Raw genomic sequence first — 14,539 nt, 5'->3', positions numbered from 1 at the left:
CATCCCACCACACCCACAGATACCTCTCTCTGTCTCTGTCTCCTTCTCTCTCTCATTTCTTTTCCTCTTTCTTTCCTCTCCTCCCCACCCTTCCTTGATACCCTCTCCCCTCTGTTTCTCCTTCTTTCCAGAAGCCAAGTAATAAGTCAGCTGCAAGTGGACCCTGGCCTCGCACATGGACCCTCGCCTCCCCAGCATGGCCTCCAGTGTCCAAACCCACAGTCCTCGAAAGGGAAGGGGTCCGGGAAGGAGATACGGAAGGGAAAGGCACAGAAAGGGCCGCTTGGTCCTTCCAAAAGCAAGCTCCCCAAACAGACATCATCCCAGTCCCCTGGTCCCCTCCAAGCCCCTCACTCAGATCCTGCCCCACAAAAAGGCCATGCCATGGCCCGGAGCCAAGACTGAATTTTCCAAGACCAGAAGAGTGATGGGGGGGTTTCCGCACTCCATTCTGCCCCGAAACATAATAAGATCTTAGGCAGAAGTCTCCCCCATCCCCTAATCCCAAAGAGTCTCCTCCATTTTGACCCAGAACTCCCACTTCTCACTCCTTTCTCCCAAGAGGCCCTGCTCAGGGAGCAGCTAGCACAGGGAGACAGCGACACCTAGAGGCAACGTACTGCACTGCAACCCTGTCACTACCCACAGGGCCATGGAGGGGAAACGCATCTAGAAATGAACTCCTGGCGGGCCAGGCCTATCCCACCAAGAGAGCAGGGGGTGGGCCTGGGGTGGAGAAAACCTCAGGGTCCACAACAAAAGACTTTCTTTCTCTAGCTGACCAGACCTCTACCTCAGGACAGGAGGAGCTGACAGTTATGGCCAGGCTTGAGCAAGACCACTAAAGAAACCAGCATGGAATGTGGGCATAGACATAAGGCATCTGCCCAGGGTAGGATGGAGAAGCGCCCTCCGGCCCAAGCCCAGGCGGGGGCTTTATTGCCAGGCTTCAGCAAACTCCTGGGTCTCTGCAGGACTCGTGTGCAACAGGGCCCTCCAGGATCAGCTCTGTTGACCCGGCCTCACCTGTACCTGCCGTCCCACCTAGCCAACCAGGTAGCCAGCCTGCTGGAGCCTTAGGACTGGCCCAGCCCTGGGCCTTCCACTGACTCTCCTCACCCCAGCATCCCAGCAGGCGTCTCCTCTTCCACCTTGGCGTTACCTGAGGCTGCACAGCGGGAGATAAAACGAGAAGGTGGCCTCCTCCCCAGGCTTAAACGTCAGCACACTAGCCTAGGGAACTGGGGCAATAAGGACACTTCCTTCCTGCCCTACAGGTGGGTCTACAGCCCCAAGAGACATCCTTATAGAGTCCTGGGCTCCTCTGCCTAAAGCAAGGGCTTCCCTCTTCCTTTCAGCTCCTGGGCAGAGAGATGTTCCATAGGAGGGTCAGTGCATTTTCCAACCAAACTCCCTGACCACCACCTACCCCTGACTCTTCTCGGTGGTCCCATGACCCCCAAAACCAAGAAGTCCAGCCAGAGAAAGAAATCATGGCAACCTGGTGCCTCTGGCCAAGAATTCTAGGTGAGTAAAGGTTGGAAGGTATTCTGGTGATGTTTCCAGGTTCTAGATCAGGAGAAAACTCGGATCTCTCAAGGAAAGCACAGACATGTGGAACAGCTTCTGGAGACACAGCAGGGACTGTGAGACCACAGAGACCTACAACCGCCCAGGTACATCAAATGCCCCGATGAGAGGGAGAATACCAGTGGGAGGTGGGCTCTCTGACCAACCCTGGTCCCCATTCCCATCACTGTCTCCATCTCACTTTCTCTCTGGGTTTGTCAACACTGGAGGTCAGGATGGCTGGGCCAGGAAGGCATGCCCACACCCAGACCTCACTCAGAACCTTGGGAGGAGTACACCGAAGGCCCCTGCTCCTAGGAACATGCTTCACTCTATCCCTGGGCCAGGAAGGCATGCCCACGCCCAGACCTCACTCAGAACCTTGGGAGGAGTACACCGAAGGCCCCTGCTCCTAGGAACGTGCTTCACTCTATCCCTGACTGAAAACGCCCACCCCACTTCTCAAGCTCCAGAAAAGCCTCTCCCCAAAGCCAACTTTCCAACCAACTCCCAACTGTGGGCTCCTTGCCAGGCAAGGGCCCTGGGGCTGAAATTTCCTTAACAACCAACATATCCCTAGTTCTCGGCTGGCCTAACCGAGAGCCTTTCAATGTCCTGTGGTCACTCAGGCAACACGCACCCCAGCTTTGAGAAGGGGCTTCTCCAGAGAAAGGAACTGAAAGGATGTGGCCGCCCCCCCTGCCGCTTTTCCTCCTCTCATCCCCACCCCCACCAGGGTCACAGACACCAGGGAGGCATCTCTGAACAGGACCCCAGGCACACCTACACAGGCTCAGGAGAACAGTCTCTCCTCAGGCCCCTCGGCTGGGACCCCCCACCTCTGCAGCCTGGGGGGCTGGACTGGAGACGACTAAGGGACTATCATCCACACCTGGGAGCCCTGCTGGCCTGGGATGTGTGCAGTTCAGGAGCAAGCAGTCTGGCTGCTTTTCCTGAAATACAATTTTCTTTTCTTCTTGGCCCTGCTCATTCTTGGCCCCAGAAAGCTGGGTTTTCAAACCAGCCGTGGGAGAAAAGGTCAGCTTTTATAATAGCCCCTTCGGAGTGAGAGGGTTACCGGGAAAGGCTTGCAGGAGCACAGTGGGGCCCAGAGCAACCATCCCAGCCCCTCCCTCAGCCCCTCCCACCTGAGAACTCTATTGAGAAGAGCCACCTCTGGCTCCCTGAGGCCGGACTGTGAAGGCCACACCCTAGAGCTGGGCCAAGCCCCACGGCCCCTACGAATGCAGGAGGGGCTGGCAAAGGGCCCAGGGCCCGATCAACATGGACTGGACTTGAATCCCTGGTCCTGGTCAAGACACTTCTTAGGACACCCTTCATGGCTTGTCTGTGACCTGCACCTAACTCCCTCCTAGGCCTTCCCTCCCCTCCTCCAGGAGGGAAAGGGTGCTCTTATGACCCATCTGGGCAGGCTGGCTCACCCTGGCTACACAGCAGGCCAAGATGGTAGGAGCAGCATCCACAATGAAGCAAATGTGTGGTCCTTACATACACACACACACACACACACACACACACACACACCCGTTAGCCTGCCCTCTCTCTGGAGCACTTACTGGGGCAGCAGCCTTGCCTGGGACTCCAGGTCAGCACACAGCCTTTCCAACACCCACTTTTACTCACCTCCACCCCCAAGAATGCTCCCTCTACACCCGCTTCCCAAGCAGCTGAGATTTCCTGCAGCATAAAAAGGGGGCTAGGGATTGGGAATTCTGGGTGGGAAAAAGACAGTCGGGGTTCAGGGACACCAGGCAGCCCTCCCTTCCCTGCCCTTGGGGGAGAGGGCTTACAGAATGAGCAGTGGTCTTTGTTCAGGCCAGGTTTTCCCCTCAGCCCCCCTCCTTCTTCACCCAAGGAAGCAAACTTTGGCCTCCCTCCCATCTCTTCCCACCAGCTACCGGGTGCCTCCGCCCCAAAGGTGGCAAAGACAAGGCTGTGAACTGCGGCTCAAATCCTCCACTCCCGCCCACCTAGATGGCTAGGGTCTGCGCGGGAGGGAGGGTACAGGGTGGGGAGAAACTTGAAAAGTGTTTCAGGGAGTGGAGCCGCGGGGAAGGGATTCGGAGAGTGGGAAGCGGGTGTCTTTTCCAGGGGTTGATTGGCAGGCAGGGGGTGGCTGCCAGGACTGCCCCCACAGATGTCCATCCCGGAGTTCCTGGAGAAGCCCGTGCCCTCCACCACGATCGGCTCGAGGAGCCGCCGAGAAAGGTAGGATGGCAGGATTTTCCTCTCCCCGACCCTGAGCCTCTCCCCTCCCTTCTCTCTTCCAGATCAAGAGTTGGATTTTTTTTTTTTTTTTTTTTTTAAGTTGCCGCAATTTGAACCCTTTATGTTGAGAGAAATGAACGCTATCACTGCATGTGAGTGAGCGACTGTGTCTGCGTTCGTGCGCTCAGGGATGGTCTGGGTGTTCTAAGTCTCCTTCCCAACCCTGCGCGTACGCAGCCAGCAGCGGCTCGCGTCCCTCCACCCGCATCCTCGCCGCCGGCCCCGCTCGGTTCCGCTGCGCCCGGGCCCGGCTCGCCCCACCGCGCGCTCTTCCCACCGGTCGGTCCCCCGCCAGCGCCCCGCTCGCCCCCAAGGTTCCAGGCTGCTCGCCGGCGCCAGAACGCGCACGGCAGCGCAGCCCCCCAGGCTCCCGCGGACACACTGTCCTCGCCTCCCGCAGGTACTCACCTAAAAAGAAGAAGAGGCAGAAGGCGTTTGCCAAGATCATGTTAAATAAATCCCACAGTTTTTTCTGTCTTTCTCCCTTGGATAAAAAATAATAACAACAACAATAATAGCCAAGCAGTGATAATCAGCCCCAAATCCAATGCGGAGATCCCAGCTAGTCCGCCGGATGAAGATCCTGAGTCCTGCGATTCTCGCCTCTGGCTGGAGAGGGTGGGGGAATGGAGGGCGGTGGGCCGCGTCTGGACGCCCCCCTTGCCCACTAAAATCAAATACACACGTATCTGTGTGTGTGCGAGTGTGCTCTCCAAGCCGACAGCCGGTCCGCAGGTCTGCCCTTCCTTCGGCTCGTCCGGGAAGGCGCGAGTCCCCGCGGGTCCGATTCCCCTGCGCTTCCCGGGAGGGGACTGAGGAGGTGGGGGGAGAGGCGATCTGAGAGTGAAGCGCTGGAAGGAAGTGGCGAGGGTGGGGGTCAGAATAAAACGCAAATAAGAAAGAAATCCACCGACGGGTGTCAGCGCCTAGGAACGATCCAGTGGGAGCTTCGAGGACGAGAGACCCGAGTCGCTTCTTTCGCACAAGACGGAGGAAAGATTCAAAAAAATCTTCTCCCGCTAACCCCTGCTCGTGTCACTTTTTTCTAATGGAATTCCAGTGACCCTGTGTCTCTGCGTGCGTGTGTCTTTCTCTCTCCTCTGCTTCCCTCTCCTCTCCCCGGCTCTCGCTCTTTGCTCCCGCTCTCTCCGGCTCTCCCTCGCTCTCCTCTCCCTCCCCTTTCTCCCTCTCCCTGCTCCTCCCTCCGCCCGCCCCCTTCCCCCTTCGCGGCTCCCTCGCCGCGGCTCTCGCGCCCGCGCCCCTCTCCTCCGCCTGGGGCTCGGCGCTCTGGCTCCCAAGCGCTGGCGGCGCGGGGCGCGGGCGCGCGGCGGAGCAGCGACACTCTGCAGCGGCGGCGGCGACAAGGCGGTGGCGGTGGCGCCGGGGAACGCGGGCCGACGGGAGAGCTCCGCCGCCGGCTCCCTCTGCTCGGCCGCCCGCCCTTCCCGGGATTGACCTGCAGCCTTGGCCGGAAACTGACCAGCTACCCCGGCCAAGGCTCGGGCTCCAACCCAAACCCACCAAAACCTCCTCACCTTTCTCTTCCCGCTGCTCCTGCCGCTGCGCGGCAACCCCCACGCCCCCTCCTCTCCCCGCCCGGAGCCGGCTGCGCCCTCCAACCCCCACCGCTCCCGCCCCCGCGCCAGGGCAGCCCGCTCCGGGAGGCCCTGGGGAGGTTCAGCGGAGGCCCGAGGGATTGGAGTCCGTGGCTCTCGAGCCAACCCGGGGGCGTAGGGGGAAGGGCGCTAGAAAAAAAAAAAAACCCGCTGGAGTCCGGGTCAGGGAAGGGGGCTGCACCATCCGATGGGCGTCCTTCGACCCAGGAGCCGAGGCAGAGCGTCTCCCCGAAGACGCAAGGAAGATGAAGGACCCCCTCCGTCACCAACCGCCAGCGTCCCCGCACAGCCTCCTGCCCGGGTCGAGCCCCGCGCCCGCCTACACGTGTGCTCTTCATGCGGGGCTCGAGAACTTTCCCCGCACACCCTCGGCGCCCTCGCCCCCTACACTCCCTGGCGTCGTAACCCTTCGAGACTCCCCTTCCCGACTTGTCTCCCTCCCCTAGTGCGGGAAGAAAGCTGCCGAGCCAGGGCGTCCTGACCACCCCATCCGAGGCCGGCGAACCCTTCCACGAACTGCGCGGGAAGGATCGGGGATGCTGGCTCGCACCCCACCCTGGTGGGAGCGCCCCGGGACCGACGCAGGTCTCCGCGCCAAGATTGGCGGCGAGCTGGGCTCCGGGGAGTTCTCCCGAGGCAACCGGCAGCTCCCTGCTTCCGAGGCTCCAGGTGGGGCCCCCTCCCCCTTCCGGGAAGGGGGCGACTGATCCATATGTCCACGGGCCGGGCTCACCAGCGTGTTTTAGTCACGGGATTTACAGTAAACGCTCAGAAGCACCAAAAAGGAGGGGCGTCTGGCTGGGAAAGGGCTGAAGGAGAAGTAAGGTTGCTGACACATTCTGGCAAGTGGGCGAGAGGCGGTGGGCTTCGGGCACGCGCGGGCAGACCCACGCACACCAGACACCCCAGTTTCACGCGCCCATCTGACACATTCTCGGCTGCGTTAAAGCTGCTCTGCACCCCTCGGCGCCCTCGCACACATTCCTGCACGCAGCTCCGCGCGCACCCCGTGTGCCAGGGTGGGGTACACGCAATACCTCGTAAACTTTCCGCGCTACGCAAAACCGGATCTGGGCTGGACCAAAGATGTAGGTGTTAGTGCATTTTAAAATGCATTTTTAAATGAACAAGACTCTGGAGAGGCGTGAATGCTAGAAATGGACCTGGGCTCGAAGGGAGGGGTCACTTAAAAAACCGACAGGCTTCGCAAGTAGAAAAGCTAGAGGGAGCAACGTTTGTCTTGCGGATTTAGGCGGGAACGCGGCTTCTTTCCAGCCTTGGAATCGCCGAGCCGAGGGTCTTCTGCGAACGCCTCACGTTTGCCCCATCCTAGGGCATCAGCCCTCAGTCCGTACTGTCCCAGGGCCATTGAGTGGTGCCCGCTTGGGGGCGTGGCCCTAGCAGGTGAGCGAATCTGAGCCAGGAAGGCTTGGGGATTGGAGCTGGGGAAAGTACCCGGGGGCTGACCTTCTTGCCATTCTTCCGGGCCCCTCCAGTTCTAAGAAAAGACTAAACACCTTCATTCCTAGAACTGGGGGGTGTAAGGAACCAGCTTCATAAAAGTTTAGGTTAAAGGATGAAAACCTGATGAGAATTATACTCTTGAATCAGAAGCCGGGTGTGTGCTTAGTCACTCAGTCGTGTTCGACTCTTTGTGACCCCATGAGTCACAAAGTCAGAGCCCTCCAGGATCCGCTGTCCCTGGGGATTCTCCAGTCAAGAATACTAGAGTGGGTTGCCATGCCCTCCTCCAGGGATCTTCCCAACCCAGGGACCGAACCCAGGTCTCCCGCATTGCAGGTGGATTCTTTACCCTCTGAGCCACTGGGGGAAGCCCTCAGTGGCTGGAGTCTGGTGTAAATAAATTTCCCCCCTCCCCTCTTCTACTCCCTGAATCTTCTGGCTGCCCAAATGCCCTTTACCACTCCCACATTTCCGCACCCCCACCGGAGGTTTTCCCTATCCCAGGGGCCCTACTCTAGACTCTGAAATTACTGTTCGGCACATTGCTCTTCCTCCTTCATCTCAAAAACAATTTCTTTAACTTTCTTTGAGCCCTGACTGGACATTAGAAAGAAAATTCTCTGAAGCATATTTAGGAGCTTTAATGAGAAAGCAGTGATGAACACCCAGGGTGTGCCCACTGATTCCCATGGTGGTGGGAGGGGTATCTGGTAGCAGGAGGCTGAAGTCCTTCAGGGACTCCGGGTCAGTGGACAATGCCACCAGGCCAGCATTCACCTTGTGGCCATGAGGCCCTCTTTTCCCACCTGTCTATATAAGCGTCACTCACCACACCTCACTCTCTGCAGATCCACCCTCAACCTGAGCTGCCCTTAGATATGGCAGCGTACAAGTGTCACATGATAACCCACGTGTCTCCTGTGTGTAAGCACCCCTACCCCATGTCAAGATCTGCAGAGGAAACATAGACAGACATGTGCCAGCCATAGGCAATTTAATCTCTCAGAGCCTCAGTTATTTCATCTATAAAATGGGGATTTAAAAAAAAAAAAAAAAACCTGAGTCTTCCCTGGTGGTACAGTGGCTAGGACTCCATGCTCCCAATGCAGGGGGCCCTGGTTCAATCCACATGCTGCAACTGGGACTTGGCACAGCCAAATAAATTTAAAAAAATTTTTTAATTCAAACTGTAGAGACAAGATGAGATATTGTACACAGAGCAGCGAGTCAAATGCCTGGCTCTAAGAAAGTTGTTCAAAAAACGTCACCCCTTTCCTCTGGGATCCAGAAGGATTAGGAACCTATGTACAAGGCATACAAACCTAAGTGGCAAATGAGAAGCAGAGATAAAAAGCAATGGGGATTCAAGGGAAATAGAGACAAGAAGGTCAGTCTTCCCCAGTGACTCAGTGGTAAAGAATCCACCTGCCAATGCAGGAGATGCAGGTTCAATCCCTGGGTCAGGAAGATCCCCTGGAGAGGTAAATGGCAACCCACTCCAGTATTCTTGCCTGGGAAATCCCGTGTACAGAGGACTCAGGTGGGCTACAGACCATGGGGTCCCAAGAGAGTCAGACACAACTCAGCAACTAAACAACAATTGTAGAGGGTCAAGAATAGGAGACCTTGTAAGAGGGAGTCTCAGAGAAAGGAGAGACTCTCAGGAAGTATGAACAGATGCTCTTAAGGTTCACGGATACACATTCCCACACCCTCCAAGACTATACCTTTCATCAGCCTTTAAGGGTCAAGCCCAGTGGCTCTTGAGCTTGTGGGTAGATGAGTCTCCTGCCCACCCAAGACAGCCCCTCCACCGTCACAGATACGGGAGCTACAACATGCAGGGAGAGGGAGAAAGGACACTTGGCTGTTCGTTTCTGTTTCCTCATCTCTCTAGGCCTACTCATCTGGTGGCATGGATTCTCTGGAGGGTAAGAGCAATAGGCATGTAAAAAGACCAGTGGAAGCGAGTAGGGTTGCTGGCCCACCCTAGGACACACGCATGCGCGCATGCACTCTCGTTAACACAGCTCAACTGACCAGAGCTGAGCTACTGCCAGCAGAATCTTATCCCTTCTCTTCCTTCTGTGGAGCAAAAAATTCTGAGGATCACATGTCCCAGAGAGAAAATCCAACCAGGAATATAAAGAAGAAGAAGGTGCCAGGTAAGATACGTCAGAAATCAGGGAGTTGGCAAACAGAGGTGCCCTCAGGCATGGGACAGCAGCTGACCCAGGACTTCCCACAAAAGCAGCACAAGTTTACTGGATTCCCTCCAACAGTGCCAAGGGCTGTGGGAATACGGGTCTGAGCAGGGCTGCTCCTGCCATGGAAGCCGTGCACAATAGAGTTAGGTCAGGTAGGTATCCATGAACAGCCTGAGCAACCCAAAGACACACTGGAACCGAATGAGAGAAAGGAAGGGTTAGTACCTGGGAGTTTCGGGAGGACTTACAAGGAAACATAGGATTGGAGCTGGGCCTGGAAGGATGGTAGAATTTGGCGGAACACAGAGGGAGGCAGTGTTCTGGGGAGGGGACAGCATAGGTCAAGTGCAGTGGTAAGAACAGTTCAAGGGGACTTCCATGGTGGTTCAGTGGTTAAGAGTCCACCTCCCAATGCACGGGATGAGGGTTCAATCTCTGGTTGGGGAACTAAGATCCCACTTTTTGAGGGGCAACGAAGCCCGTTCACCACCACTAGATCAGCCCTTACACTACAAAGAGAAGCTCACCAGCTGCAACAAAGAGCACTTGCACTCCTACTAAGACCCAACACAGCTAAACAGGAAAGACAGGATTGAGGAAGCACCCAAGAGTGGGGAGGAGCCAAGGGCACAGGTGGGGAGGGGCCTGTCAGAGAAGGTCTGGAGGGTCCGATGGGAGGCACAGAGGACAAGCACTGAAGCCCTCCCTCCTGCTCCCTTAGGAGCCACTGATGATTTTTGAACAGGCCAGTGGCGTAAGAACGGTGTTTTAGAAGATTGATCTGACAACTCCGTGAAGGATGGAGACGAGATCAGTTAGGAAGCGACTTTAACAATTTCGGCCTGAAATAATGGGGATCCAAAATAAGAAGTGGTGGTGAGCCTGGATGGAAGGAAGGGGTTGTCAGGGGCTCTAGAAAGATGAATCAGCAATATGTGGTAGATCCAACAGAGGGGACAAGGAAAAAGGAAATTATCTTCTAGTCAGACAGTGACCAGCCAGAGGACAGGCCTGGGGAAAGTAACTAGCCCTGACTTCTCAGACTTTGTCACTGGTTATAATAATTAAGGGAGCCAACTTTATGGAAAGATATATATTGATATCCCTTTAATTTTGATAAAACTCTATGAAGTAGTTACTCTTAATAGGCCAAATTTACAAATGAGACAACTAAAGTCAAAAAAAAAAACAACAAACAAAAAAAGGTAATATAACTTGCTTAAGGTCATATTCTAAGTGGCAGAACCAGGATTTGAACTTTGGCAGTTGGGATCCAGGGCCCCACCCTGGTAACCTCTGTGCCCTGAATAAATAAGCAAAGGGGCAGCTCTCCAGACTATGAATTTTTATGTCAAATTTCAGAACATCTTAAATATTCCCTTTCTCCCTGCCCTGTCCAGCAATAGAGTGAAGAAATTGTGAGAACTGCAATTTCTTTTTTACCTTTCTTGTGATCTCTTCTGGTCTCATCCTTGCAGTTCAAGTCTAAAGCCTAGAAAGGATGCTGTCTTACCATGGTACATGCTACAGTGTCCAGCTCAGTGTCCTGGGCCTAGGTCATGGACATCCATGAGCTTTCTCAGCCCCGTTCCAGACCCATCTGCCTCCTAATGGCAGGCTGACACATTCACCAACCTTCCCTCCCCACATGGCCACTCCAGGTCCCTGATCCCCAGCCTGGCCAGAGTGAAATTGTCTGGGGATGGAGAGCAGCAGGGATTTGACTAAAGCTTCTAATTCCTGAAGAATGAACAGAGCTGCTGGCCCAGGGTGGGTGGGACCGGGCTAGAAGGAAAGAAATACATACTGCACTCAAGGGCATTGATTTCTCTAATTGATTTGTCAGTGTTCCCATGCTTCATGTTCTCTTTCGAGGTAAGCACCCAACAAGAGGTGGGAATCTGGCTTTACTTTGCCTCTCCCTAGGATCTCTGGAGACCCCTCTGCTGCCCCCCGCCCCCCCACCCACCACACACACACACACACACACTGCCGGCCCCAGGGTAGCCTGTTAGAAGGGGAGGAAGCTGCTGCTACAGTGGGGATGCAGGAATGCAGATGAAGAGTTACTCAGGCAGAAAGCTGGCAATACCACCTTCTGTGGATATAGCCTGCCTCACCATTTCACAACTTCTTTCTCCGTGATCCTGAAGTCCTTACACCATCCCCCTCTCCCTTTGGGAAGAGGACATGGCTGACTCAGCACCCCTTCCAAGTGAACAAACTCAGCCTTGAAGATGGCCCATGACGTAGCCCAGGTTACAATGCAGTCAACAAGTGGAGGAGCCAGGACTGGAAGGAAAGTGGGGCTGAACACACCTTAGTCTAGTGAGCTTTCACCTTCAAACAGAGAAACCCAGCAGCCAGAGAGCCAGGGCTCTACTGCTTTCTCCTACATTAGGAGATGGATTAAAGGCAGAAGGCACTCAGTAATTTTCAGCACTTCGTTTCAGGTCTGAGGACAGGTCTGAGAAGGTTTGTTTCTCTAAACCCCTCTTTACCCCAAAGTCACACGCATCCTGAAAAATCTGAAACCCAGCACTTCCCCTGCCACCTTCGCAACTCCCCAGTGGCAGCAGGAGCTGAGCTGGTAAATGTCCCTTCTGATATGCTACTGTCAGCTTAAAATATCCCAGTGAGTGTGGAAGCCTCCCCACTGCCCGGGCTACCCTGCACCCAGCCTGTGCTGGCACCGTCCCAGCCACACTCCAGCATTGTCCAGGTGCCAACACTGCCCTTGGCAGACCCCCACTGCCTAGAACAACCCCACAGCCTCTCTCCTGAGCACGCCCACCGCCCTCAGCAATCAGGCGCTGGCTGGCAATCTGCCAGGTTACCCAAGGTCAGAGGCAGAATGCAGGGAGAGGGGCAATGATTGCTTTTACCAAGCTGTGGGGAGCTGGCTCCTGCTGCCTGGCGCCCCCCAGGAGAGCTCTCAGCACCAGCGGCCCCCCACAGGGACCATGTCTTTATTTAGCTAAGCCTGACAAGGTAGGCGAGGCCTCAGAGCTGGGTCTGAGATGGACTGTCACTTGGAGGGCCCAGCTCAGTCTCCAGGGACTGAAAGGCGGCTCGCAGGGGCTAGGAACAGAAAGTGGGGACCAGGATGTTCCTCTCTGAGCAGACAAGCTGTCTTTGGGCCCGGCCTAGAGCTTACCAGATGAGCACATTTGCCTGGGTGCTCACCTCCCTCACCCTGACCTCTCGTCCTGGGAACTTCTTTTCCCATTATCCAGAAGGTTCTCTCCTTACCCCACTGTCCTCATATATACTAGTGCTTTCTTGCTGTCTTCTCCTTCCTACTGCTCTCAGGGGGAGGGTTACTGTTTACCCAGAAAGAATGAATTCCAATCATTAGGCTCTTAGGGTTGGAAGGAAACTTTCATGACAATAATAAACAAGTACCAACAAGTGCCTTGCGCTCAGCAACTCACAGAGCTTTCCCCTATGAATTTATCTCAGGCCTCCTGCACAGCCTCTGAAGTGGGCATTTTTCAGACTACAAAACCTAAAGTCAAGGCACCCAGGGACTTGTCCATGAGTGACTTGTCAGCGAGGAGCTGACCTACGACTTGAATCCAGTCCTGAGGGATTTCAAAGTCCTGTATTCGGGAAGTGTCCCTCCTTGAGGGACAGGGAAGCCTGGCATGCCGTAGTCCATGGGGTTCCAAAGAGTTAGACATGACTTAGTGACTGAACAGCAACAACTTGCTTAAAACATTTCAGTAAAATAAAATACTTTTTAATAATAAAAACTAAGACAATGTCACAGAAACACTTGCCAGGACAGGGGACTCTCAGGGCCCCTGTTCCCTGATTCCAGACAGCTTGGATAGTTGAATTGTTCCTTTGCCTCCCCATGACTTCACATCTACAAGGATGGGAAGCAAGAGGGAGTTTCCCAGAAGTGCCTCAGGCTACACACACTCCTGGACAGCCAGATGCCTATCATTCTCCCTGGCAGCTGGCCTGCCTGGATGCTGTCTGCCCTCAGCAGAGGAGGGCAGGGCCACTCCCATCAAAGCCATCAAGTGCAGTCCCCACCTCCTACTTCACAGTGAAGCCATCACACCAGCAAAGCTGGCTCCATCCAGAATGGGCCATTTCCAGAGGTCCAGTGTCCCACTGCCTCCCTGTTCCAAGATGGGTGAGTCCCTGCCCCTTGGAGGGTGTGGAACTGGCTACACTAGGGATCTGCACTGCTAATAGTGGTGAGAGCTGCGGGATTCTGTAATTTCCCCAGCCCTGGCTTGGTCCCATTTCTTCCTGTTCTTGCCACCTGGCTCCTGGAGCAACACCCCAGGGGGCATGTGGAGCATTTTGGAATGAGGGTCTGACTAGGGCTCAAGTTCCAGTTTTGACTTGGGTTTGCTGGCAGCCTCAGCAGAAGTTCAGTACTGTGGCACCATGAGTTGGCACTCAGAAGGAGTTGGAAGAAAAAAGGAAGAGGAAGGAAGGCTGAACTATAGGCTATTGGAACTTCTGTCCTCGCCTCCATCTCCATGCCGACTCCTCAGTCTTCAACCAGGGCACCCCATAGAGTGAGAAAAGCATCCTCGGGTTCCAGCCAGCAGCTTTGTCCCCAGCTACACGAGTGACCTTAGGTCCTCTAGAGTGACGCTCCCCACCCCACCAGCCTCACAAGGGAGAAAAAAGATCAAATCAGATGCTGAACAAGACAGTGCTTGGAAATGTATGAGGTGCTTTGCAGATGCAGGCCGCAGTCTCTCTGTTTGGGGGCAGCCCATCCACCCCCCGGGGGATATCTGGGGCCCCCCTCCCTTCTCTCCCACCCCCGACTTCAGGGAGGAGCAGCCCACACCTCAGGCACTGCTGGGGCAGCTCTTGCTGCTCTAGTGACTTGAAGACAAGATAAAGAGGAACATCCCCATTTTGACAATGGGAATACTGAGGCTTCCAGAGCTCAGCACTTACCACATTCTATCAAAAATGCCCATTTTCAATGGACAGGAACATTTAAGATGGTACCTTTTATTTTTTAATTTTTTAAATTATTAAAGTATGATAACACATTTACTAGCAAATTAGAAAATACAGAACAAAGTTACATATACATCCACTATATATTAAAGTTATAAAACAGTACCTCTTTAAATGGCATGTTTAAAATGGAAAACCAACAGGGACCTATTGCATAGCACAGGGAGCTCTGGCCAATGTTATATGGCCACCTGGATGGGAGAGGAATTTCGGGAAGAATGGATACATGTATATGTATGGCTGAATCTCTTCGCTGTCCACCTGAAAATGTCAAAAGCCTGTTAATTGGCTACACCCCAATACAATATAAAAAGGTTTTTTTAATACCCATTTTCATTGTGTATACTCCTCATCGACTCAAAGCTCTCTGAAGACAAGACCTATGTCTTCACC

At 54.7% G+C, this 14,539-nt stretch overlaps 1 protein-coding gene across 8 annotated transcripts in view; it reads right to left on the bottom strand.

The window, feature by feature from the left end:
- Positions 1–14,539, bottom strand: part of GFRA2 (GDNF family receptor alpha 2) — a 249,901-nt gene that overhangs the window by 145,421 nt on the left and 89,941 nt on the right. Inside the window, exon 2 of one of the 8 annotated variants that reach the window (XM_070375513.1) lies at positions 4,267–4,342. The exons of 5 other annotated variants lie outside the window; for them this stretch is intronic. In XM_070375513.1, coding sequence (XP_070231614.1) covers positions 4,267–4,306 — 40 coding nt within the window. In that variant the 5' untranslated portion in view covers positions 4,307–4,342. Of the gene's footprint in view, positions 1–4,266; positions 5,038–14,539 lie in introns of those variants that run through there. 2 more of the 8 variants (XM_070375514.1, XM_005895294.3) reach the window with 2 other exon arrangements.

The sequence above is a fragment of the Bos mutus genome, chromosome 8, assembly GCF_027580195.1.
Source record: "Bos mutus isolate GX-2022 chromosome 8, NWIPB_WYAK_1.1, whole genome shotgun sequence".
Classification (NCBI taxonomy): Eukaryota; Metazoa; Chordata; class Mammalia; order Artiodactyla; family Bovidae; genus Bos; species Bos mutus.
The sequence above is the reverse complement of the archived record's forward strand: the minus strand, read 5'-3'. Positions and strand labels throughout refer to the sequence as shown.